This window comes from Poromitra crassiceps, assembly GCF_964638095.1.
Source record: "Poromitra crassiceps genome assembly, chromosome: 1".
In the NCBI taxonomy this organism is placed as follows: domain Eukaryota; kingdom Metazoa; phylum Chordata; class Actinopteri; order Beryciformes; family Melamphaidae; genus Poromitra; species Poromitra crassiceps.
In genome coordinates this window covers 48,521,581-48,549,212 of record NC_139623.1, presented here as the reverse complement: position 1 = coordinate 48,549,212, position 27,632 = coordinate 48,521,581, and the positions used below count along the sequence as shown (strand labels likewise).

At 42.5% G+C, this 27,632-nt stretch overlaps 1 protein-coding gene across 2 annotated transcripts in view; it reads right to left on the bottom strand.

Moving 5' to 3' along the window:
* The window catches only part of rabep1 (rabaptin, RAB GTPase binding effector protein 1), an 89,703-nt gene extending 78,501 nt beyond the window's left edge, over positions 1-11,202 (bottom strand). Inside the window, exons 1-2 of one of the 2 annotated variants that reach the window (XM_083645588.1) lie at positions 11,094-11,202; positions 1,011-1,139 (exon numbers count right to left, since the gene is read on the bottom strand). In XM_083645588.1, the coding sequence (XP_083501714.1) occupies positions 1,011-1,139; positions 11,094-11,139 (175 nt within the window). In that variant the 5' untranslated portion in view covers positions 11,140-11,202. The remainder of the gene's footprint in view (positions 1-1,010; positions 1,140-11,093) is intronic. The other variant, XM_083645589.1, reaches the window with a different exon arrangement.
* Between the last annotated feature and the right edge of the window lie 16,430 nt (positions 11,203-27,632).

Sequence of the window (27,632 nt, the reverse complement as noted above, 5' to 3'; positions counted from 1 at the left end):
CCTTAATCAACAGTGACTACGTTTACATGCACACAATATTCTGGTTTTTGCCCATATTCGGAAAATGACAATATTCCGACTAAATGAATAATCCACTAATATCCCCGTTTACATGCAGCCGTAGCTCACCCTCCCCGACACGTGAGGGAGGGCGGGGAGAGAGAGAGAGACACAGAGGAGCATTATTCTTACCAGCATCACTTGGCCCATTTCAGGAGCTTGCTGCTGAAAAGTTTAGCGTTGCGCATTCAAGCCTTTCTTAAAAAGTAGGCTTTTGCGTTATTACCTCGCAGGCTCGCAAGCATTTTGGACTTCCGTGGGCACTACTCTCTTTAAATATCTCTCTCTTTAAATCAATGTTTCTCATCTCTTCCCGATCAGAAATGTCGGCTTTTCTTTTCGCATGCCAGAGATGATGGATTATATCGCCTCTTCTAGCGCTTTCTAGCACACATCAGTTGACCACAAACAGGCAACATGCGTCCCAAACTGCGGTAAAAACCCTGATTGAGAAGCATATTCCGAATGCGCTGTATATATGATCAAAGAATCCTCCTAAAACCCGAATAATACTGGAATAACCCAGATGTCTTAATCGGAAAATGCAAAATTCAGAAAAAGGGCAAATTCGGAAAATGCAACTGGAATATGCCGTTTGCATGACCCTTATCAAATTCAGAATATTGTCATTTTCCAAATAATAGTGGAATATTGTGTGCATGTAAACGTAGTCATTGTGAGTGACTTTTTAGATGAAAATCTTTTAGATTATAACTTTAAATCAGGATTCTGAGAATAAAGTCAGAATTCTGAGATTAAAGTCAGAATTCGAAGTTACTGTCAGAATTTTGAGAAAAAAAGTCAGAATTTTTAGATTAAAGTCCGAATTTTTTGCTTAAAGTCAGAATTCTCAGATTAAAGTCAGAATTCTGCGGGGGGGGAAAGAAGCATTATGTGACATCATTGACAATGTCACTGACATCATGACAGGGGGACGATGGAACACTTACGTTCCTTGGACAGATAGAGCTCTTTGAACTTGGCTCGCTTCTGGTTGAACTCGGCCTCCAGTTGCTGCTTGAGTCTGATGAACTCGGCCCTTTCCTGCTCCAGAGCTGCCACTCGCTGCTGGAGAACCCCTGGGTGATGTAGAAGAAATCAGGGCATTGGTTCTTAAACTGTTCATTCGATATGCCAGAAGGGGGGAAAAAGTCAGTAATTTCACATCGACGTGATCATTGCGTCAGTTCATCCATTCAGAGCGAGAGCGTGAAGCAAAAACATTGAACACTACATTATCTTGCTGCTCAGATTTTTGTGCGTTCAGTGGGTGATGTAGAATAATTGAAAGTAATTAGAAAAAAAGGAGCTTCTTGATGCTTATAGAAGGATTTATTAGAATAATTGAAAGTAAAAGTTCTTGAGTGAGAGGTTGAGCTTACTTGACTATATTTCATATGATGTCATAATATGGTTCCATGAGAGGAAGAGGTGTAACAAGCATCAAGAGGTGCATGGAGTAGGGCTGGGGCAGGTGACATAAGCGTGGGTGAGCAGCGCTGGCCAGAGCAATCGCATTGTGGTTTAGCCCGATCTGCCTTTCCAGACAGATCGTTAGAATCGCACTGCATGCAGTGCACATTCTATTAGTTGCATTTCTATGTCTGAAAGATGCTTCCAAAGTTGTCCTCCCCCTTTTCACTTCACAAAGTGCAGCAGCACAGCAGCATGGAGGACAACAACACTGAGGGGGGATTAGTTTGACACACACATACACACACACACACACACACACACACACACACACTTAACCAGGGCTCAACAGGACCTCCCGTCATCCCGGGGATGTTAAAAATAGCGTCAGGGACGATGGAAATTAATTTGGGGACGGATAGTTGACGATAGTTGGGGGGAAAAAATAGCCTAAACACACGCTCTGCTCGTTAGAATGAACGGCGATGAAAATGACCCAAACGCAAATGCAACCCCTTTACAACACACACGCACACTAAACAAACATGCGGGTAGAGAGACAGACAGATATAGAGTGGAACTCATGGCGCAAAGTTATTTTAAATGCGAAGAGGCATTGCTCTTAATCTGCTGTCATCCTGCCTCGTATTCGCAGGTGAGCTCCGTTTCCCCCTCTCTCACTCAATGCTGTGGTGTGTGTGTGTGTGTGTGTGTGTGTGCGTGTGCGTATGCCGAGCCGCATGCAGACAGTGATTCAATTTGTTTAGTTAAAGCTGCCGTTTCCCTTTGTTTAATCTAAATCCTTTGTCCTTATTTGTTTGTTTTAGACACAAATCTGTCATGAATAGATCATCTGCTGCTTTATACTGCCTGTTAACACATTCAGTGCCAGCGACGCCATATGGCGTCAAGAGAAATTTACCGTAGAGTGCCAGCGACGCCAAATGGCGTCAATAAATCCAAAATCATATTTTTCCATATTTGTGCAGCTTAAGGTCGTACGCAGCCTGTCAACATAATTTCCTTCAATGGATCTCACGGCGCCACCTTAAAAAATCGACGCGATCAAAGCGCGCCGCCCCCCCCGACTCCTTTGTCTTGACTGAGTTTGGGAAATCGCTTCAGTCCCTTGGTGATAGCAGATGGTAGCATACGATAGATAGCATTGAGAATTAGCATTGAGAATTAGCATTGAGCATTAGATAGTTATTAGCGGTATATTTAGATCAGATAGGTAGATAGATAGATAGATAGATAGATAGATAGATAGATTGATAGCATCAGATAGATTAGTTTGTGAGATTGTGGTGAGTGTTGAGCGTTTGGTGTATTTGAGGTGAGTGATTGGGTGTTTGAGGTGTGTGTGTGAGGGCCGCGTGTGTGTGTGAGTGTTTGTGATAGCGTTAGGTCGATTAGTTTAGCAGGCAGCAGTAGTAGCGTTAGCGTATAGTTATTAGTTAGTGTAGTGTGTGTAAAAAAAAAAAAAAAAAAAAAAAAAAATACGTGTTTGTGCGTCTCTGTCTGTCTGTGTCTGTCTCTCTGTGTGTTGTGTGTGTGTGTGTGTGTGTGTGTGTGTGTGTGTGTGTTTAGTTGGCTAGTTTAGAGCTAGCTTAGCTGTAGGGATGCCTAGGCGCAAGCGTCCCCAGCCTGCTGCCGGGCAGCTCACATTACAGCAGGCCCTGGACCGCGCTGTTGAGTCGAGAGGTCTCCCGGAGACGGACTCCGACGAGCCGGTCTCTTCCTCTGAACATGACGATACTAGGGATTCAGACTGGCAACCGCCTGCACAGAGTGGTGCCTTTTTGGACTCCAGCGATGGTGAGATCGATGTACGATCATCTGATATTGAAAACACTTTTTTCCTTCAATCATATATATCATATTTTTATAAACTCTCACTTTGGATACAGATGAGGAGGAGGAGACTCCTGAGTTGCCCGTGGCGTCGTCTTCTAGAGGTAAGAACCTAGATATATATACGTTATTATTGATCCTTTGCAGGAAATTCATGTGTCAGGTATACAGCTAAATCTACATTTCAGGACAAACAGAACAATGTATCATCATCATCTTCATAGGAGAGCAAAAAGTAGCCTACTAAAAGTGACTTACAGTATATAGCAGTGATGCCCAACCAGTAGATCGGGAGAGAGAGAGAGAGAGAGAGACAGACAGACAAACAAACAAAGAGGGAGTGTGTTGTGGCGACTTTACTATGCAGGCTGGAAACTGTGTCTGTGTAGTATGCGTGTGTGCATTTGCAATGTTGAAACTGGACTGGTAGATCTTGGCAGACTGGCTTCTTGAAAAGTAGAGGTACAAATGTAAAAAAAATAAACACACACACGCACACACACCTTTTATTATTCAGCCATTTATTTTCGTAAATAAAAGCTTGGTAAGAATAACAATCCTGAATTATTTAGCCTATTCTAATACCATGTAAAATATACAATTTCAGAGTTGGAGGACAGTGAGGATGACGAAAACCAAGGGGCTTCCTCCAGCTTCCCACGTATTGCACGTTTGCAGTCCAGTGATGAAGGTGAGATCAAGGCCATTTTAGAATTCCAATTCAATCTGATAGTGAATGAAAACATAAACTTTTTTCCTTCAAGAAATTTCAATTTCATATTTTTATAAATTCACTTTTACGACAGAAGAGTCGGAGGATCCACCACCACCACCACCACCTTCTTCAAGTGCAGTTGGGCGCAAAAGAGGTGGGAACCTTTTTTATTCAGTTTATTTTTGTCAACACAAGGCTTCTAATTATTGGATTTTGTCAAAAAGACAGCTTGTTTACATATCACAATTGTCTGAAGAAAAACCTTTTATTTCATATTATTTTTATTTTATTTTATTTTTATTCAGCTGGCAAGACTCGCCATCAGGAGGACCCGCCAAGCTGGCGGGAAACGGGTGACTGGAGCCCCAAGAGCTTGCCGTTCACGGGAGTGGCAGGTCCTAGCAACGCGGCAGCATCCATCCAGTCCGACCAGCCTGTCGACTTCGTGGAGCTCTACCTCTGCGAGGAGCTGCTGCAGCTCATTGTTGAGCAGACAAACACTTATGCACAACAGTGCATTGCTGTCCTCCATCAGCTGCGTCTCCCCTTCTCCAGGGCAAATGCCTGGGTTCCGCTGACGGTGGTAGAGCTGAAGCGGTTTTTGGGTTTGCTCTTCCTCACCGGCCTCATAAAGAAACCCAGCATCGCGGAATACTGGTCTGTTGAACTTGCACTTGAAACGCCCTACTTCAGAAGAACAATGCCACGGAACAGGTACCAGATAATCTGGCGCTTTATTCATTTCAGTGACAACCGGGAGGTCGATGGCAGCGACCCGCTGCACAAAGTGCGTCTCGTCCTGGACCTGCTGCTCTGCAAATTCAGGGAGATGTACCGGCCCTCACAGAACATCAGTGTGGACGAAGGGATGCTTCTCTGGCGCGGGAGACTGCGGTTCAAAGTGTATAACCCTGCAAAACCAGTCAAGTACGGGATCAAGAGCTACATACTCTGCGATTCTGAAAACGGCTATTGCTACTCCATGAAGCCCTACTGTGGAACAAGCAACACACTGCAGGACACCGTGCGCTTCCTGGTCGACGGCCTTGAGGGTTTTGGCCACCGCCTCTACATGGACAACTTCTACAACAGTGAGTCCATGTGTCGACTTCTCCTCAGCCTCCACATAGACTCAGCCGGCACACTCCGTGTGAACAGGGGAGAACCACCGTCAATCCGGCAGGTCAGCATGTCGGATCTGGCAGTCGGTGAACGACGCGCTCTCCACAATGACGCAGTGATGGTCCTGGCGTGGCGAGACAAGCGGATCGTGAGGATGATCACCACCTTCCACACGGATGACATGAAGACCGTAGAGGTGAGACAGAAAGGCCAAAGTGAGAGAGTCCCCCAACAAAAACCAGCATGCGTCGTGGCCTACAACCAGTACATGAATGGTGTAGATCGGCTAGATCAGAAGATCAGCTATTACCCATTCATCAGGAAGACGGCGAAATGGAGCTCCAAATTCGTGGCGTACCTGATGGAGATGGCGATCAGCAATGCCTTCATCGTATACAGAAACCGCAACCCAACGGCCAGCTGCAAAACGCTCAAAGACTTCACCCTGTCGGTGATCAAGTCCTGGACGGAGGCATCTGTCCCCCCCCCCCCTCCTCCTCCGGCGGCAGGTGACCAACCTCCTCCTCGCCAAGCAACGCCCATCCACCCGCGGAAACGGTCCGCTTCCGCTTCCGCTTCCGCGACTGTGGACTTTGAAGGACATGTCCCACAGCCAGTCGAGGTGCCACCCACGAAGGACAAGGCCTACAGGCGATGTGCGCACTGCGCAGCGAAAGGACTCAGAAAAGAGACAAAATACGTTTGCCCCAAATGTGACTACCTCCCTCTCTGCCTGTACCCCTGCTACTTCGAGTATCATTCCCAGTGACAGTTTCATCCTCTCCCCACTCCCTCCCCCACCTCACCCCCCCAACCCCAAAAAAAAAAAAAAAAAAAAAAAAAAAAAGTAGATGAGGTCTATTGTTTATAGTCCGGTGGGCTGTCGTCTTTTCACATACTTTTTCCCGCAGGTAAACTAGACATTCTAACTTTCATTTCAGCTATAGCATTTTGTTCAACTCAAAGGAGAATTCATTATTTGGCATATGTTTACATAAAGTTGCCTTGATTTCCAACGATTTTGAAGGTCCATGTGCAGAAGATAAAACAGTGCAGGAGATGTTGTGTTTTGAATATTGTTATTATGTTACACATCAAATGAAAGCTTTCAATGTGTAGTTTCATAAAAATAAAAAATAAAGGTGATATATTGTTTCCCTATGTAAATAGAGACTTCAATATCCAGCATGACCTCATGAAAGTGAGCATTTTGATGTTAGACCAAGATGTATACAGATATTTGTAGAAAATAAACAAAACATTCTTTTCACATACTTTTTCCCGCAGGTAAACTAGACATTCTAACCTTTCATTCCAGCTATAGCATTTTGTTCAACTCAAAGGAGAATTCATTATTTGGCCTATGTTTACATAAAGTTGTCTTGATTTCCAAATATTTTGAAGGTCCATGTGAAGAAGATAAAACAGTGCAGGACATGTTGTGTTTTGAATATTGTTATTATGTTACACATCAAATGAAAGCTTTCAATGTGTAGTTTCATAAAAATAAAAAATAAAAGTTGATATCTTCTTTCTTTGTGGAAATATGGACTTCATTATCCAGCATGACCCCATGAAAGTGAACATTTTGATGTTAGACCAAGCTGTAAACTAAAATTTGTAGAAAAAAAACAACACATTCTTTTGACATACTTTTCCCGCAGGTAAACTAGACATTCTAACCTTTCATTTTAGCTATAGCATTTTGTTCAACTCAAAGCAGAATTCATTCTGTCGCCCTTTCTAACATAAAGATGTGATTATCTCAGAAACTAATTTCACCCTGCTTTTTTCGGTCGAAAACACTCTTTTTCAGAGGGGTGTATTTCCAAAATGGAACGGTTTATAAACACACTTTTTTTTTTAAATGAAACAGAAGGGTTCAAAGTTTCATTGAGGCTATTGGTTGTCCATATAAGAGGAACACAAAAAATGATATGGCTATATTACAATGCATTGCGGCCTATGTGGCACAGCAAGCAACCTTTTGCCCAAGGGCCGTGGCACTCAAAGTGTTAACATCAACCACAACAAGGGATTTGAGCACCCTTGAAACGTTCCTCTGGTCCTCTTCACTCTGACCGGCGTCCCACTTGCTGAGGCTAAAAGAGTTCACCACATTTAGCAGTTTTGTACACTGGCTGTGATTTTTATTATTATATAGTAGCGGTTTCAAAGTGTAGGGCAGCGTGAGACAAAATTAAGATCGAGAGAAAATGTGCAACTTGGCCATGCTGCACAATGGCTGCGCAGCCTCCACTGCGCGAATCAGCCGGGGGCTGAGCTCCCGCAGTCTGGCTGCCTGTTGAGGCGAGTGAGCCAGTGAGGTGAGGTGAGCTGTCAGAAGAGAAACCTGCACTTCCAGGGAGAAGGAAATCGTGATTTTTTTTAAATGCATGTTTCACAAATCCGATCGCGGCAGTTCTTTGTATGTACATCAAACACATACAGTATATGCTCATGTTTTTGTATCTGTTGGGGAGCTATTTCCGACGAATTTTATGACATTTATGGGGCTGGGGAACTGTCTGTCTGGCGTCCACGCTGGCCAGCCTGCAGCACACAGTGCATACAGGTTGAAAGTGCAGAGAACGCAACACTCAATAGTCAATACACTGCACGGGACAGGTAGCTCACTAGTTATAATAAATATGCGTTCAAAAAAAAAAGATTAAAAGTCCTTCAGAGTGGATAAAGATGTTTAAAATGTTTAAAAGTAGATATTTGAAAAGAAGGATGAAGATGTTTTAAAATCTGAAACAATATAGGATAATGATGTTTACAACATTTTTGGAACTTGTTTTTATGCCCGAGTGGAACATACAATAATAATAGTAAATGGTAAATGGCCTGCATTTATATAGCGCTTTTATCCAAAGCGCTTTACAGTCAGTAGGTACATTCACCCATTCATACACCGATGGCGGCAGGCTGCCACGCAGGGTGCTGGCACACCATCAGGAGCAATTTGGGGTTCAGTATCTTGCCCAAGGACACGTCGACATGCAGACTGGAGGAGGCGGGAATCGAACCACCGACCTCTTTTATCCAAAGCGATTAGTGGACGATCCGCTCTACCTCCTGAGCTACAGCCGCCCTGGCAATAATGGCAATAGTACTTGGGGGGAAGGAGGGGGGGGGCGCAGCTGTCTGTGGCCCAATCCCAAACCAGCCCCTATCCCCTAACCCTATCCACTACCCCTCCGTTTGCGCGTTCACGCGGAGGTCCGCCATATTAAGGGCCGTCCCAAACCAATTCCTACTGAGTGCAGGCGGCTTGTCAAACCCTTAAACAGCGAGTCTGCACTGGTGCAGCCTCGCCGACGGTTGCTGCAGAAACCACGTCCGGAGGAAACATCTTTCAAGTGTAAGTTAGTTCCGTCTACTTCTTCCAAGTATTTTAGATCAAACACGTACCTTTATTTCCCTCACAGTGACTTTACATCTCGAACTAAATCATGGAATATGTCGAGTTATTAGTCCACAATTGAGAGGGTATAGGCTACTGTATTCAAGACAAAGTGGCTAAATGAGAGCTAAGCATAGACCTAATAAACACAGTCAAGAGAGCGATGCGAATATACGGCACGAAATTGCGATGCGAGTTTTGACCCACCTGTCAAATCCACAGATGTGTTCCGACGCATCGGAAGCGAATTTCTGAAAAATCGAAAAAATAAACACCGCAATAACGCTCAGCGAAAAGGACTTAGAAGCTTTATTTTGTAGCCCATGTGTGTCTTTTTCATATTTGTGGATGGTTATTAATTAAAAAATATATACATTTTGTGTGTAGTCTAAAACATGTCTATGCATAGACAACATTATCGTGGGCTAAATGAGAGCTAAGCATAGACATAACGTTAAAATCTTGTGCTCAGATAAATTACCTTTTATGCTAACGTGGAGGACTTCTCTAGTGTATATTTTTGTATTTACTGCTAATTATTCATTTTAATAATGTATTTACTGCTTGGTCTAAAATAGGTCTATACATTAGCCGGCTATATGAGAGCTAAATCATAGACGCCCCGTTGAAATCACGTCTATTGTGGAACAGCATGACACAGGCAACGCGTCTGTCCATCTCCATGGTGACGGCTCCTTCCTGTTTCCGGTAAGGTAGCGAGGGCGTCTCACTTGTTTGGCTTCTCTTTTATGCCTCTCCCCTTAATCAGCAGTGCCCTCTACAGCTGCGAGTGGAACTCCATTTGGAGTGGCACTCGGTAGTGAAGTGGTAGTGAGTAGGGAGTGGTTTGGGATTGGGCCTATATGTTCTCTGATGGGAGGCTCACTCTCCCACACTTTGAAAAACCCAGTTATATAGTGTCGTCTTGTAAGCCCATATGGGATGGGCACCTTAAATGGTGCCAATCAATCAATCATCATTAATTCACCCTTGAATGGGATAAAGACCATTAGAAGAAACAAAATGCCAGACAATGTTCTTCCCACAGCAACATCTCACAAGTCACAACCAATCAATCCATATCGATCAATAACCAAAAGCATCTCCCATATCCTACATTACAGTCTGCTACAGCTACACCTCCTCTCCTGAGCCAAGGACAACCTCCAGTCTTTGTGTGTGCAAGCAGGAACAGTGAGTTAAAAAAACAAGTCAGAGGTCAGGACAGTTTATGCTCTTCACATGACATAAGACCAGTGGCTACAAGAGAGAGAGAGAGAGAGAGTGTGTGTGTGGGGGGGGGGGGGACATATGACATAGGATAGATCAGTCATTCGCCAAGTATGTGTCATAGCCAGGAGATTGTATTTGGCTGGCCAAATACATATTTGCAGAATTTCTTCCATAGTTTTTTATTTATTTAAAATCTTAAATATCGGTTTGTTTTACTGATGAGAGGAAAACGAGAGCCAACTCCTCCTAAATGCATTTATTTGGTCTCATTTCACACCTTCACCTATCCCATAATAACCCCGGAGGGTCGTTGGGGCACCACAGACGATCTGTCGACAAGCTCTCTCCATCTCTCTCTGTCCTCGGCAGCTCTCACTGTTTCACCAAGTTTTAATTGAGTCCATTCTTGGATGTTGGATGTTAAACCATTCCTCATTAAACCACGATAGACATCCCTGCATCTAACATCATTTGCTTTCAAAACTTCCAAACCAACAATCAATCCACCATCCATATGTGGAGACAAAGTGGAGTGATCACAGACAAGATATGATCTGGTCAATGTGATAAATTATTAGTCTTAGGTCAGCAAACTAGAGGGAGCATTGGTCCTGAAAGGACCTTTTACATAATGGCTTCCAAATGGTTTTCTGGCTATTCGTGCTTGATCTTGATCCCCCCTTTACAATAATAAAACGGGGAGGGGGGGATCCAATCGGACAGTTTAGGTACAGGTAAGGGCCGGTGGTCCGCGGACACCAGTTTGAGAACCACTGGGAAAAACCTCCTAGAAGATCAACCTCTTTATTATGGTCCCACCCCCGAGTCTGCAGGCCATAGACAGCACACAGGGTAACTGCACAGAGTGTTGGGACATAGTAGTGGCTCGTGATTGTTCATGATAACGACGTCCATTATGATCGGTTAGTGGCTGACAAGGCCCGAGCGATCAGCTGAATCTGACGCCAGTGCCGACCTTTAGTTAGATTACACTAGTCAGCCTAGCTTGCACTATACGAGCTAACCAGCTAGCTAATACAAGTGATAGTTAACACAAAAACGTTAGCTTATATTAGTACGCAACAACAATAAAACTATCGAAAGCCAGTTGAGCAAATAGCGTTATGCCCTGTTATGTGGAGTGTAAAATGTAGAATATTGGCCAGTGACAGCCAGTGACACGTCGCCCTGATGATGCTAGCTCATGTTGTGAAGGATGCAGACAGACAGGGGCCCATGGCTGGCCTCATCACTCCAACATCAAAACTCCAAAAACACAAGACATACCGTCATGTTGGGACGACCGGGGTGGTCCCGAGGCCTGCTCGGCCATGGTTTCCTTATGGAGTTGATGGCAATGATGATGACCAAGGCAGGGGGATACGAGCGAAGAGTGTCAAAGAAAACAGGCTAACATCACAACCAGTGTCAAAGTAGCCAGAGTAAAAATAAAACTTCCGGTTACAATTTTCAAAGTAAAACCTATATGGATGAACGTCCAGTAACATGTTGGTAAAGTACCAATCTGAAAATAAAGAATAAGGATCAAACTTTATTGACTTTATTCATTTGTTTGTTTTGAAGAGCACATTCACATCATATAGTCATGCCGTTATTTTTAATCGGTGACAAATTTTGCCTTGATGTTTTGAAGGAGATATTTACTTCCGGTCTTAGTCGTGCTAAATCTACCTAGCTTTGTTGATTCCGGTCTGAAGTTGAGAAATAAAAAGTCCCCGTGACAAACACAAATGCTTTTTCAGTATCAAGTTTCAGATTCAATTTGAACTTCTCTATTTTTGCCACCAAGCTAGAATTGTGGAATTCCTGTCAGCATAGATGAAACATTTACATTAACATGACATGTAAAACACATAACCAGTGGACAACCTCACCTCCTCCCCACTGACCATCAGCATAGGAGCGCCTCAGGGTTGTGTCTCCAGCCCCTTCTTGTAAGACACCCACAGACTTCAAACACCATTGTGAAGTTTGCAGATGACACAGTAGTTGTGGGGCTGATCTCCAATGGCGATGAGGCCTACAGGAAAGAGGTAGATGCACTGGAACAGTGGTGCCAGGACAACCACCTCTCCCTGAACGTCTCTAAGACCAAGGAGGTCATTGTGGATTACAGGAAGGGGAGGGAGACTCACCCCCCAGTCACCATCAACAGCACAGTGGTGGAAAGGGTGAACAGCTTCAAGTAGGCCTACCTGGGAGTCAACATCCACCAGGACCTGAGAAGGGTGAGGCGCATGGTCCAGCACGTGACAGGATGTGAGCTACCAAAACTGCAGGTTCTGTACACTCAGCGGTGCCTCAGGAAGTCCCGGAAGATCATCAAGGACACGACCCACCCGAACGACAGCCTGTTCTCCCTGATGCCCTCAGGGAGAAGATACAGGGTCCTGAAGGCACGCACAAACCGTCTGCGGAATAGTTTCTTTCCGCAGGCCACGAGACTCATCAACAGATAACAAACAAACACACACACACACACACACACACACACACACACACACACACAATAGTGCAATAAACCTGTGTTATTGTCATTTGCACACTTCCACTGACAAGTGGACACTCTTGGACACTGTGAACATTTTTCATATCTATTCTATCTTATTCTATTTTAATACTTTATCCCTTCTACTTTATTACCTCTCCTATTTTACTGTTGTTGTTTTATTTGCCCTTCACATACACAGTTACATTGTTGCCCTATTTTACTGTTGCCTTAATTGCCCTTCACATACACTGTTACATTGTTGCCCTATTTTACTGTTGCCTTATTGTCTATTTGTTGCTTGCTGTGATTTTGTGCCCTATTTGTTGGTTGCTGTGATTTTGCACTATTTACTTACTGCACCACAGCATAAACATTTCACACGTGTACTTGTACAACGGAGTGACAATAAAAATCTTGAATCTTGAACTAAAAAATAATCAAAATATAGCATGGCCGTATGGGAGTTGAGACCTATAAACTCTGTAACGTTAGATTAATAATAAACTACGAGAGCTTTCAAACTTAACATGCTAGCAGTCAGAAAGTTGCTTAACCCAAAAGAAAAAACTGGATGTGAATATCGTAGGAAATATAGGCCTATGAACAAAAATAAGTGGAAATGTAAAAATGAATATCTATGAATGTACTGCTCTACTTAATAATAACTCTGCTATGGATTGTTGTAGAAACACCGATGAGGGCTTGTTGGAAAGGGTTGTGCTGAATCCAGCAATATCACACATGTAGCATGCATAATCAGGGAGTTACATCACTAAATGTGTGGGTATTAATTTGTCACTAGGCTACCAGTAATAGGGATTACAATTTCCAAAAAGTAATTATAGGATTACAGGTTACTAATCCAAGTAACTGTGCCAGGGACAATACCCGTTTTTGGTGACCTGTCCTCGGCTGGAGTTGTCCCCGAAAATGCCCCAGATTTTCTACTCCTTGTGGACCTGTCTCTATTCTTAAAGCTGGAGTGACGATACTGGTATCTATGAAACTTACATAAAGTGAACATGATTGAATACATTTTTCTATGGTGTTCCTTAAGGTATTGGTGTCTTAATGTGGTATTTTGGAGGTATATCAGTAGGCCTGCCCCATAGTTTATTACAGTACAACAGTTACCATGGTCAAAATAGGCTATCATGAAACCGGAATCGTCACCCTTTTTATTTACTAGAAAAGTGCACTCAGTAGAGTGCAGATCTCCGCCAGGCACCACTACACCTAACCATGACCAAAACCAAACTCAACTGCAAAGAGAACCGCTTGCAGATAACAAGGCATCATTAACATTGTTTAGTTGAGTTTGGCATACGGCCAAGAGTGCGCGGCACGTATCGTGCTTATAGCCTGTCTTACAGTAGCCTATGTATTCAGAATCAGAATCAGAATTATTTTATTTGCCAAGGTATGTTTTCACATACTAGGAATTTGTCTTGGTGTGGATGGTGCTCATTAACATTGATAAGAACAAATATACAAGACATGAACAAATAAAATATAAAGGATCTAAAGAGATTATAAAATATTATAAAGGGATTCAGATTTGAACAGAAATAGATAGTATTTAACAGATATAAATACAGATATGAACAGATATAGATAGTATTAACAGATACGTATAAACAGTATTAACAGTATAAACAGACTTGCCAGCTAGGTGCTTACGTTTGGTGTTTACAGATTCTGTTTACAGATTCAGTATTCTATATAAAGGTGTAAAAGCTTGTTTGATTCGGTTAACATTGGAGAAAGGGTGGTCTTTTTTTAAATAAAGCAACAGAATGCAGCCCACACACAACAAGCAATAGCATTAGAGTAGGCTATATATATTGAATTCGATGGCCGCCCGTATTTATTTGAGCCGAACTAAGGTTATATGGATTACAAACTGAAGAGTGGGGGCAACTAGAGCTACCAATGTGACGGACAGCAGAGAGAGACAGGGTAAACACACTGCAGCAAGGTAAATACAGCCTTCATTTTCTCATTGTCTCTATGATATAATATGGATATGAGCCGGTGCAGAAAATAAGCTTTTTATTCACCTTATGTTGCCCCGCCCACTTTTTATCTTCTGTATCAGACACAATTGTATTTGTTCTTCCGGTTCAGCGTTAGCCGGCCGGTTGCATTGTAAACATCGATAAACTGTAAACTATGAATGAAGTTTGGCAACATTCTACAGCCAACTTCAGTTACATGCTCATAGCGTTACTGCTGCGAGGAGCTGATGGCTGTACCGGGGTGCGGCGTTAGTTACAAAAGCACGTCGACAGTGTTTTCTCACTGCCAGTAGGGGTTGACAGAGATACTCGCCAGTCCGACCAGTCACACAGCCAGCGCTCTTCAGTGCTCGGTGAAAACTTCTAAATAGGCATTATTCTGATAAACTGGTCACATATTTGGAATATATGTTACGTTCTCATCCGAAAAAATATAAAAACTTTATAACTTTTTTGTGTGCTTTTTGGCAAGTGATAATAGAAGTAATCTACTTCCGGGTGTAAAACGGAATAACGATTACAAAATGACGTTATGCGCAAGCGTCCTGATATGAGCAAATGATAAGGTGAATAGGAAGTAGGCCTACATGCACCGTTGCAGCATGCCCCCATGGCCTCTGTTCCAGGCCGTTGCGTGGCGTGGTCTCTATATTGCATCATTTTCAGCCATTTCTGTTCTGGGTGACCAGCACAACATAAACCAAGCTGAAAATAAGATCTAGGTTGTAAAAAAAAAACAGAATTCTCCTTTAATAACACACTGCCCCTTGCTTTTTAAATAGTAGCCTACAGCAGGAAGTGAAAACATGAGCACTGTTGTGGCTTTGGACAGTACATTAACATGATCTGCTATGCTGAATTTGAGGAACAAATAAGTTCAAACTTTTGTTTTGACATCTTTAATGTCACAGACAGGGATGTGGAAAACCAGATCTCTTTCAGTTCAGGATTTATACAGCTTGGGGACAGAAAGTATAGTATACTTGTGTTTAGTTATGTTCAGTCAAATTTATGTTAAGAAAGTGTTTTGAGTTGAGTTTGAAAACACAACATTTTAAGATGCAGTGGCCACATATCACTTAGTGATGCATAATGCAGACATACAGTGTACTGCAAAAATACAAATTGGACATTCTTACACACACACACACACGCACGCACGCACGCACGCACGCACACACACACACACACACACACACACACACACACACACACACACACACACACACACACACACACACACACACACACACACACACACGCAGTCTCCACACAGATGCATATATTTGTATGCTTGTTTTCACAGTCTTCCAGTTCCTTCAGTGAGTTGAGGAAATGAGTTAAGAGCAGAAGTTGTCGGCAGTCTCTAAACTCATCATGACTCTGACAGGTCTCTCTATCCCATCCTGTCATCCACTCACTAACAACATCAGGCCGCTGTAACCTGCCGACTATCTTCTGGAGAGGTAAGATGCATTCTCACAGCGACAGAGACGTTGATGTAAGGTCATGTAAGGTCATTGACTTGAATGGAATCCTAAAGATGTCGGTCTATAGTGTGATTATGTTTTATTCAACCTGCTCACCAAAATGTCGGCTCTGTGCGTTTCTGCAATCCACGGATAAGTAGAATATCAACGTTTCTTAACCAAATATACGTTGAACATCCCATTTCTAGATAAGAGTATATCAGCATTATACACACCATAGAGTCTGCTATTGAATATTAATAGGGCATTGTGGTGAGGGTGGATCGAGGACATTCACACAGGAAAGCCAGTTCATATGTCTCATGACACCATTATGAGATGAGATCATTGACACTTCGAGAAAAAGGTTCGAAATAGCCGACACGAAATAGCCCAACTACTGTAAAGGCCAAGTAAAGCTAGAACAGTGTCTCTATGGGAGTTGATTAAATCAAAAATAACCTGTACAAATATTTGATTCAATGAGTAAGTAAGTAAGTTATACTTTATTTATATAGCACTTTTCAAATCCATAGATCACAAAGGGCTTTACATACAGGAAATAAAAACAGGTTTATAGCATGAGAATAAGGCGACTCGTTCAATATCTATATGTGAAGGAGTAGTACAATATCCAAGAAGATGGCACTTTGAATCAGCATCATTTCTTTCTTTCTCTTGTTAGTTGGCAGGAAGCCGTTTAGACACTTCTAGACGCAGTGAGAGGATATGAGGGAAACAGATCAACAAAGAAAGAGCCTTTATGCCATGCTGTTCTTAGAGATAAGGGAATATAAAGACAACTTCCTGCTAGGCAAAGGCAATTTGTGTGGAATATGTCTTCCCCACCCTGGTTTACCCTGGCCACAACACATTCAGACAAAGGGATTTGGTAACACTTCATATTAAAGTACACATATTCACCGCAGTTGCTTATTAGCATGCATACTTTGGCTGTTTATTATTAGTCATTATAAAACACTTATTAATGCCTTATTCTGCATGATTCTACAACCACTAGGCCATTAACTAAAAGCTTCCCCTCAATAACCTCCTAATTACTGCTTATTGATAGTAAGTAAAGAAGTTGTTGTACATGAATTACGATCTTGCTTTGCTCAGTAGGGCCTTATAAGGTGGCAGTACCATTAAAGCATATTAAGATCACCAGGGTAGTGCAGTGGTAAGTGCCGTCGCCTCACAGCCAGAAGTTCCTGGGTTCGATTCCCACCTGGTACGCTGTGAGCGCTGAACGAGCGCGTGCCCGTCCGCATGTCCTCGAGTGCCCACCGCAGGGGTGGGTTCATCTAAAGGGCCTTTCTGTGTGGAGTTTGCATGTTCCCCCCCCTAATGGGGGATAAAAATGGGCTAAAAAGCATATTAAGATCATAATTCATGTAACAACTTCCTTATATCAATAAGCAGTAATTAGGAGGAAATGAGGAGGAAATATGCTTTATAATGACTAATGAACAACCAATATGCTACTAATGTGCATGCTAATATAAGCAACTAGTTAATATAGAATATGTGTACCTTAATATAAAGTAGTATAAAGTGTCATAATTCCTCATAAATCTGCTCTAATTTAAGGTGATGGTGATATGACCTCTAATGTTATTTATTTAAAACATGTCTACATTGAGCTTATCAGGTCCTGTGTAGTGTTGTGACAGCAAGCACAAATAGGAAGTGGATCTTAATAGCTGTAATCTATCATTTTGGGGGGCAGATCTACCACATTTTGGTTATGGTCAGTGTCACTGGCTGTTTGGATTGATCATAAATCAAATGAATGAATGAAACAATACACATCGTCACCAGAAAAAGCCCCAGTGGTTCGTCAGAAGGATTCTACTCACACCAAAATAACCTTGAGATTTAGTCAGCTGAGAAAAAGGGGAAGTAGTCAATAATTTTCTTTCCAATGCACAGTGCTATATGCACTGAAAAGCCAAGCGGCAGATGTCCTCTTGTTGTTTATTATATTTCTATCTCATCGCCCTGATCTGATTCTCTGTCTGCTTTTCATCTTTTGGCAGTGAAGTTTGGAACGCCATGGGTGATCTTCTACTTCTACTACGCCAACACCTGTGGCTATGCATCCTCGTTGGAATGCTTGTTGTGTCTTTGGTGATCATTCTCATCTTCATCCTGGTCAACAAGTGTTTGTTGTCTAAGGACGGTAGGTCGCATGTCTGCTTGTGATTATTTGGCAAAATGTTAATTAGCCTAGTTAGTTAGAGCAATTTAACTTATTTTTCCTCCTCTCTTCTTCTTATGGTGATACTACTACCACCACTAATATGATTATAACTAATACAACTACTACTATTAGGGGAGACCGGGGGCAATTGTAACATTTTTACATTTTCCCCTCATAACTCACAGATGACTTAAAACTTAAAATACAGCAGTCATCCTTTGATATAAGAAACATATATGTGCACTATACCATAATAATATAATTGATATTTAATTGAGAAGGACAGAACTTTAATATTGAATTTAAGGCAAGAAGTCATTGTGTTACAATTGCCCCCGGTCTCCAGTACTGCTTTCATTTTCAACAATGCGAGGTAGCTGACATATGTGATACAGTAATGAGAAAAAGTATATAAAAGATCATTGGTATTTGTATATATGTTTTTACATGTTTAAATACATCATATAATACAGTAATACAGTCTGTAAAGAATTTACTGTTTGCTGGAAAATAGAAGTACCTGTATTTTTATTTCAAGGTTTTTTGGTTTCACTTTTAACCCATCTGAGCTATGCCATTGCACTTCAGACAATGTCTTCTTACTACTAATTTGTATCTTCACTGAAGAGCAAATGTAGAAACTTCTTCACCACAATTTCAGTGCCAGAAAGGGAAGGGAGGAAAATACAATTGTAATTGTACTGAATTGATTTAAAGCAGCTACGAAGAACTTTCATTTCGTGTTGATATGCCTATGGACAAAAGCGGTACTGTTCACCGGCAACGAAAACTTCCTGAACACCGACGCTCCTCCTGCTGGGCTGCCTGAGCAAGCCGCAGCAAGCCATTCCCACCTGGGACGCTGTGAGCGCTGAAGGAGCGCGTGCACATCCGCATGTCCTCGAGTGCCCACCGCTTGGGTGGGGTCGTCGAAAGGGCGCTTCTGTGTGGAGTTTGCATGTTCTCCCCGTGCTCCCTGGGGGTTTCCTTCATATAGGAACCCCTCACCAAAACATGCAATATCCTGGTCGCTGAAGTGGTGTCTCCTCTGGTCGTTCAGGGCGCCTGTTCGGAGGGAGGGAAACTCGTTGGAATAGCGTGATCCTCCCACGTGCTATGTCCTACCGGTGAAGCTTCCCCTGTCAGGTGAAAAGAAGCGGCTGGCTAACTGCCCATGTCTCGGAGGAAGCATGGAGCCAGCTCCGGCTCTCCCCAGATTGACAGAGGGTGGAGCAGCAACCAGGATAAATAAATTAAATTAGCACTAATGGGGGATAAAAAAAAAGTGGGTTAAAAAAATCGCATAAGTTTAACGTTGCTGCTTCATTTGTCGACCCGAACAAAAATCACAACCAGTTTCACACAAACGTTCCTGCGTTAGGTATTCACTGCAAAGCGGGGGAACCTATTATAATTGTATGAATTCCTATATGGGTCTGTTGTGTATTAGATTAGATCAGTAGTTCTCAAAGCTTTTCACATCAAGGACCCCTAAACTGACACAAATTAGACCACGGACCCCTATTTAATACGGTTTGGTCCTAGGGTTTAGATGTTTTATGACAGAAAGTATATGAAACCCCAAAATAGACATACATTCTGTCATTGTGTTACTTAGGGACTAATTACAGTGAAAATAAATTATTCTCCTTTTTGCTGGGACCCTCTGGAACCCCTCAAGGACCCCTGGGGGTCCCCGGGCCCCACTTTAAGAACCACTGGATTAGATAATGAAACATTAACAAGCAAATAGTACTAAAGATGTCGTCTCCCAAACCAGTGATGCAGTTCCACCCCTGGGTCAGTCCTATTCATTGTCAATGCCGCCCCCTAGCAGCATCAACATTACAATTTTGATAAAAAAAATAACTGCATTCTTTCTTTTCTCTTTTCCACAGCTGAGAGCAGAATGTTGCAACGTCACAATGGGACCTCACAACATCAATATTATACCCAGTAAATATATAAATATTTATATAATTTGAAGTTTGACCAACAACAAACTGATAAAAGTTGGATCACTGGGTTTCATACTGAAGAAAAACCAGTAAAGATATTTTGACATTGGGTTTTCCACAGCGAGCCTGATGACAAAATACATCGTTTCAGCGTTTAAATCTGACTCCTCTCCTCCACTCTTCTCAGGACCAGCAATTATCACCCGAATGACCTTGACGTGCCTCCTCTACCTCCCAGGACCCAGTTTCTCACAGAAGGCAAGATTTTGAAGTGGATCATACATTAGAATTAAAAAAAAACTCACCATCACCCCATTACCACAAAAGTTGAATGTATTTATCCAATTTGCCATAACAATCCAGAACCTATGTGGTGAGTTTTGGCAGCAGAAACCAAATGACATATGAGCAGTGATGACAGGAGAATTAGACACAGCCCTGCCAGACTCTCTCCGGTAAAGGCCACTCATCTGTATTTTTGCATAATGGTTGGGGGTTGAGCTTTTTTCACAAAACCTCAGGAAGTGGACTCAGATCCATGTGAAGCCTGTGTTCCAGGCTTTGTTAAGCTTTCTGAACCAAAGTCCATCTTATCCTATTGAGATGTATAGATGACATGGGATTTCAGATTTGTTAGGAACAAAGACCCCATTTACACCTGGCATTAAAATGTGTTTTGGGTGATCGGATTGCAATCGGATAGTGCTAAATGTAACTCTTTTGGTCTTAAAGTCAAATTTCTAGAGTAAATATAGATGTTTCAACTATGTACAATAATTTGTGGACAGATGGACTTTAAGTTCCCCCCCCAACACTGACCTGTAACTAATGCCCCTATAAAAAAACAAAAGCTTTTGAAAGAATATTATAATGTGGCATGTGGAATTAGAATTGTATTGATATGGGGTTTATGAAGAACATTACAGATACTGTAGTTGTCAGTTGTATTGATATTCTATACATTATTATTTTGTGGTGATATTCAGTCTCTTTCAATTTTAAAATGTTCATGCCATAAAGCAGAAGAAAGAATTCCCACACACTATCCAGTTACTGGCAAACTTTATTACAACGTTTCGGTCACTCAGACCTTCATCAGGTAAAAATTGTCATGCCAAAAATACAGGCCGTCCTCACAAGGAAAACAACAACATTGGTCGATTTTCAAGGTGGTGAAAAATGTGATGTGTAAATTATGTTTACGAATGCAACCTCTTGGGTTCGTGTGAGTAAGTGCATGTGTGTGCATATACGCCAGAGTTGGGAGCTGTAACCAGGAAGTAGAGGGCGGTCTTTAATGTCTGATATTGAAATAGCTCGCTGACACGTACAGTTAAGGTGAAGGAGGGGGATTTGGCGCACCGGTAACATCCTCATCTTTCAACTTACTCGTCGCAAGAGACCCGGTTCGCATCAACATGTCCCGTTTTTAACCGTAGCTAACCCAAACCATAATCTTAACCAAGTTGTTTTATTTGCCTAAACATAAGCGACATGACGTTTTCAAAATAATAACCGACACAAGGCGTAGCCTTCACACACCGTTTTGCTCATATACATGTAGACAGTTTCAACTCGACAACATAAACATTCTAAATGTCCTCCAGCTTACTTCCTGTTGCAGTGTTTGCTAGGCATAGACTGTATGCTAGTGTAGCCGAGTATTCGGGTTCGCCTATTACTCACACTTGAATACTAAAATAATAAAAAGAGAGTCAGGCAGGCTGTAACATTAACACGCTTCCAATCTACATTCTCTCACCCCCAGAACACACACACCCCGGAAGCTTCACTCTTCATCAACAGCACACTGTTCTACGGGAACCCTCGAGGGACACACACAACACCTCGCATCCAGACGCAACACAGAACACAACACCCAACAGTCTGCTACACTAGTACAATAATAATTGACAGGATATAAGCTAGGTTCCAAACTGTTCCCTGACAGCACAATTCCATGAAAACCTTATGTCATTTTGGGAGTCATTGGAAATATCAATATCAAGTATTCAGTGTTCGGAGTGGAAAAGCCTGTGAAACAGCATTGAGGCCATTTGGCACTAACAGGTATTTTAGGTTAGGTTAGGTTAAATTTATTTGATATGGACATCACAGAGCATTGGAGATGTAACATGTATGCACAACAACCAGATACATAGTGTTAAGTGTTTATAGCGGAACGCTAATTTTCAACACTTGTCCACAGGCGGCTTTTACATTAAAATACAACCCAAAGGACACACCCAAAAAGAAACTTAATCAAATATAAAACCACATGAGTAAAGCTATACATACAAATGTATTGACAAGTAGGTCACTAGATGCTGGAGACTTTTTAACGGCAAAGTCACGCCTTTTCATTAATTGCCGGATATCTTGACCAAACATGGAATAGAGCTTCTTTTAGGGCTGCTCCTCCTTTTTTTGTGTGTATCTGTCAATTAATGCATTAATAGTTGTCACAACATTTTCATAGCAGGTATTCAAGGATGGAAGGAAGGATTTATGTGATCAGATTGCAATCAGATGACCACTTGAAAGTACAGGTGTAAACACCTCCAAGACACATTGAGGACGGATTGCGATCTGACGGCACGGCCACACTTGCGCGTCATTTGACGCGTGCTGACGCTTGGCAGTATGGACGCTCGTCGTTTGGTGGGTGTGGAAACCCGGAAGCAGCAGCTAGCTCCCAAGCTAGCTGCTGCTAGATTTACTTTGCGTCTTTGAAAATTGGTGTTAGAGAGGAAGTGGAAGAGGATAGGAAGGGTAGGGTAGGTCCTAGGACGAGCTCAATTGGCTAGCTTTGAACTTTGTCAAATTCCACCCCGCCCCCTCTGTCGCCCACTGTTGCTTCACAAGCCTGCTACGCATCGTCTGGTATCCCAGCATGCTTCGCGAGGCATCGAGCAGCATGTTCAATACACAAGTGAATGGGCAGCAGCGTCAGCACGCGTCAAATGACGCGCAAGTGTGGCCGTACTGTGATCGGACAAACCACCTCCGGAGGTGGTCAGGGACGCATTGTGACCAGATTGAACACAAGTGTAAATGCAATGTGTCCTATCAATCCGGTCAGAATGCAATCTGATCACCCAAAACGCATGTTAACGCCAGGTGTAAATGAAATCAGGTTAATGTGGTCAAGCACTATCCGATTGTAATCTGATCACAGAAAATGCATGTTAATGCCAGGTGTAAATGGCCTCATAGACCATCATGGGACACTATCTCTATTGAAACCCAGGATACTGCTGCTATACTACTGCATCCCATTTTTAAAAGACCAATATCAGTGTGAGATATTGTGAGATATCAGTTTAACACTTAGGAATTGGACAGTCTGCTTATCTCATAATATGTTTCAATATGCAATATGGGCTTCAGGATTCAATACAACCACGAAACAACAAATTATGACTGTGCAGAAGATCTTTATTTCTGAACATGCACGTTGTTTTCCAGAGTGCCAGAGCTATGAGGACCTGGCTGAGCTGCCTGACTATGTGAAGGTGGAGGATGAGGTGATTCTGCCACCTCCGTACCAGTACTCAGCTCCAGTGGCAGACTGCAGTGCGGACGACGTCTCCACAGAGGACTACGACGACATTGGGGTGGAGGAGGATGACGATGACGAGGACTACGACGACGTGGGCTAAGGCACCGGAACAAATGAGTTCTGACTGAGAGCCGCTGACGATGGTCTACTCTATCCTGCTAAGCAGAGAGAGCAGAAAGACAAGACATTTCTAATCGCAAATGTATGTTATGCTCATACAGTATGTGCTTTTTTTATTGATAAGCAAGGAGAAATGTATCAACTCAGGGAGGAGCACATTGACTTCACTTGACAAGACTTTTAATAAACAATACACAACGTTTCGGGTCAAGCGACCTTCATCTGGCATATCCTACGCACCTGTCGCACACGGGGTAGTGCAGAGACTTCTCATTGACATCAACTCAGGGAGGGAAAATTGTGAATAATTGTTCTTGCTGAAAGTACAACTGGGATTCTGACAACTGGGACAAAAGGTGTTTTAAAACGGGACGGGAATGTGGCGGTGCTGCTTGGCTGTGTGTGAAAGCAATTTCTGTGGCGAGGCTGCCGGTTTTGCGGGCCTTTTGAACTGCAATTTGGCGCGATCTGTGTGTGAAAACGGCTAATGACAGAGTTTGTAATAAGCCGGGAGTGGACATCCGGCTGCCCCCGAAACAGTCGCTCCAATGGGAGAGCAGAGTAGAGCAGGGGAGGGTTTATCCCAGTTATGGAGACCTGCGGTGCCAGACTCCTCGGACGGAAGGGAGAGGAGGCTGGCCAGCGAGACTAGTTCCCTAGTAACAACTGTACATTTTGTGTTTGTAAAATGTAACAAATTTTTCTTTATTCTTCCTGCAAACCGACAAATTGTAGGTGGGCTTACTCAACTTACTCAACGTCAATTATGTTTAAGTATGTTTAAAGTATGTACATGCCATTTGCACCTATGTGCAGTGAATATGTCACTGTCTTTGACTTGTCTTATCACTTTACTACCTTATTGCTTGTTGTTTCTCTTGTTTTCCTGCACCCATATGCCCTGTTATTTTGCACTATGTTGTAAACGGAGTCTACAGCAAGAATTTCACACGTGATACTTGTACTACGGAGTGACAATAAAAAATCTTGAATCTTGAAATCTTGAATCTTGAATCAACCTGCACTCAGCTTATCCAAAGTCATATGAAGAAGTGTGGGGATACAATCTTCTTTGTCCTTTATTGTAATCAAGCTCCATGGTCCAAGCTCCATGCTCCAATCCTCTTGAGCTTGCATCACTTTGCCACATAAATTGAGCACAAACTCATTTTATTTAAATATTAATTTGCTTACTTACAGAGCTACTTTAACTTCTGATAAGAACTATATTGCTTGGATTATAACATTTAATTATAGCCTATACTATTTAATTTTGTATTTAAAATAAAAGATTTATTGCTTTCTAAAAGCATTTCAAAGCATGGCCTTTCGTGGCTTATTGTTTCATTTTGGTACTATCTATTTCCCTAAAAAGCCTCTAGTCTAGAGACTGATCTTGATGTAGAACTTTGATTTTGAAAGATCTAAAAAGGAATGCCGACCAGAACCGGATGTCAGCTTCACTGGTAGAAAGCTGGGAGTGATAAAGTCCTTATTGGTGGGGGCTTTCGGGTCTCGTTGAAGAGGCGGATGGCAGTTGGGTAGAAACTGGCCCTGTGACGAGAGGTTCTGGTACTGCCACACATCAGTCTTCTGCCAAGGTGGAGAGCTTTAAAGAGTTTATGACCTTGGTGGTAGGGGCCAGCCATGATTTTCCACTGGCAGTGTCCTGAAGGCATGGCAGGCTGCATCCGACCACCTTTTCAGCACAGCGGGATGATGCGCTGCAGTCTGGAGATGTCCTTGAGGGCAACAGCAGCATACCAGACGGTGATGGAGGAGGTGAGGATGGACTCGATGGTGGAGGTGTAGAAAAGTACCAATGCTGCCTTTGGCACCTTGAACTTCCTCAGCCACCAAAAAAAGTACATCCTCTGTTGTTCCTTCTTGGTGATCTCTGATATTTCAATTTGTTTTAACCGAGGTAGCGAAAGGACTCCACAGTGTTGACTGGGCAGTCACCCAGGGTGACGGGGGAAGGTGGGGCTGCGTTCTTCCTGTAGTCCACATTCCACAACCATCTCCACTGTCTTTTGAGCATTGAGCTGGAACCCTGGGGGTTCCAGGGATTCCCTAGCATGATTGTTTATGTCCAGTTTATGTCCAGTTGCAATCATTTCTAGCTATGCACAACATCCACGAGAAATTTCTCTTATCTGTGGCCCCTCTTGCTTGAGGGGTCCCTCAAGGGTCGATATTGGGCCCTGTTCTCTTTTTACTTTACACGTTGCCTCTAGGTTCAATCCTGGCCAAGCATAACACGTCTTTCCATTGTTTTGCTGACGATGTTCAGCTTTACTTACCTCTAAAAGCAAAAATAAACAGAGTTGGGGTCGTTACTCAAAAAAGTAATATATTACACATTACACATTACTTAAAAAAAAAGTAATGCCTTACTTTACTTGATTACTCCCTGGAGAAAGTAATTTGTTACACTACTCGTTACATTACTTTTGCGTTACTCCGTAACATCGCCTGAGATGCATTGTCACGTAATTTGCCAGTTCACAATACAACATTAATCCTTACATATATGCCCATATATTAGCACAAATCTCTATCGTAATAAGGTAGGTTGCAAAACTTTTCCTGTCTGATGGTGGCTGTCCGTTCCCTGCCATCTGTATTTTGCTCAATATGTTTCTGAAAAATGGCGATTTCATTCTACTGTTGAAACTGGCAACATTTCCTCTACCATGTAGGAGGAGGCAACACGCCTGTCCATCTCTGATTTTGATGTTACCTGGTGAAAAGAAAGCTTTTGCTGCTTGCTTGGGGTCGAGGCAGGCGACTCAGCTTGGGTCTTCTGCAACCAGCTTTGTGTTAGCATGTTTCCACTGCAGATGCTTTGAGAGGTTTAGGGCGTTTGCAGTTTCACATTCTTGTCCTTCCGCGCAACAAAAACTTGTTGTAGAAGACGGCGCTTTTTGGCAGATTGCTGGCAGACTATTATGGAACATACGCACTGCGCCCACTTCAATAGAACACGTATTTACAAGGGGTATTACAGACCCCATCGCTGTATGTGGGTTTCTCTTATGGTTTACGTTTACATTTAATTTAATTTAATTTTGTCCAATATTCAGATATTCCAGAATTGCATGTTGTGTTAAAATACATAGGCCTATTATTTATATCTAACACTCTTTAGCCTGATTTAATTGTAAAACAGAGTGTAAAAAGTTATGCAAAGCCTTCTGGGAAATTTAACCAGTGGAAGAGGAAAGTGGGCGGAGTTCCCAGCATGCCCTGGGGGTACTGTGTTTTTGTGTCAAATGTTTGTTTGTCAATGTGTTTTGGAGGTTAAAATGATTTATTGTTCTATATGCATGATGTTAGTTATCTGATAAGTTATGTGTCGACTAATAGTGCTGTTCTACATAGCCTACTGATACAAGGTTGAAATATTGGCACCATGATTGATTCTGCTGTGCAGTTAAATGACCCGTCTGATGGGACACAGGATCTGCTATTGAAACGGAGATCTTTTCTCTCTATGCTTGTCTTGCTAGTATGCAAGCGTTTGATTAGTAACTGTAATGTGATTACTGCACTTATGTGATTACAGTAACGCGTTACCCCCAACTCTGAAAATAAATTATATTATATGGGGAGACATTTATTTTTTGGATCATTTTAAAGCAACAGCACAGTAAAGAGGATATTAATCTAACATGATGTCTGTAGTTCTTTATAGATCTAGCCTCTTAATTTTGCTCTTAAAGTGCACCGGATTGAAGCATTTTACTTTAAAATGGACAAAATTTTCTAAGCGGGTGGGCACAGCCCCCCCTGGGCCCCCCACGCCGCACTAAAATGACCTCGGTATTTCTCAAACCCTGGCTACGGGCCTGGTGTGGAGTGAATATAGTGGTGGCATTGAGGGTGGGAACATCCAGCACGTTGCAGCAGAGCGCCATAGGGCACCTCCGGTTTCTGCGCTTGCAGGTGTAGTTGTGCACCATTTGGTCCATTATGTCC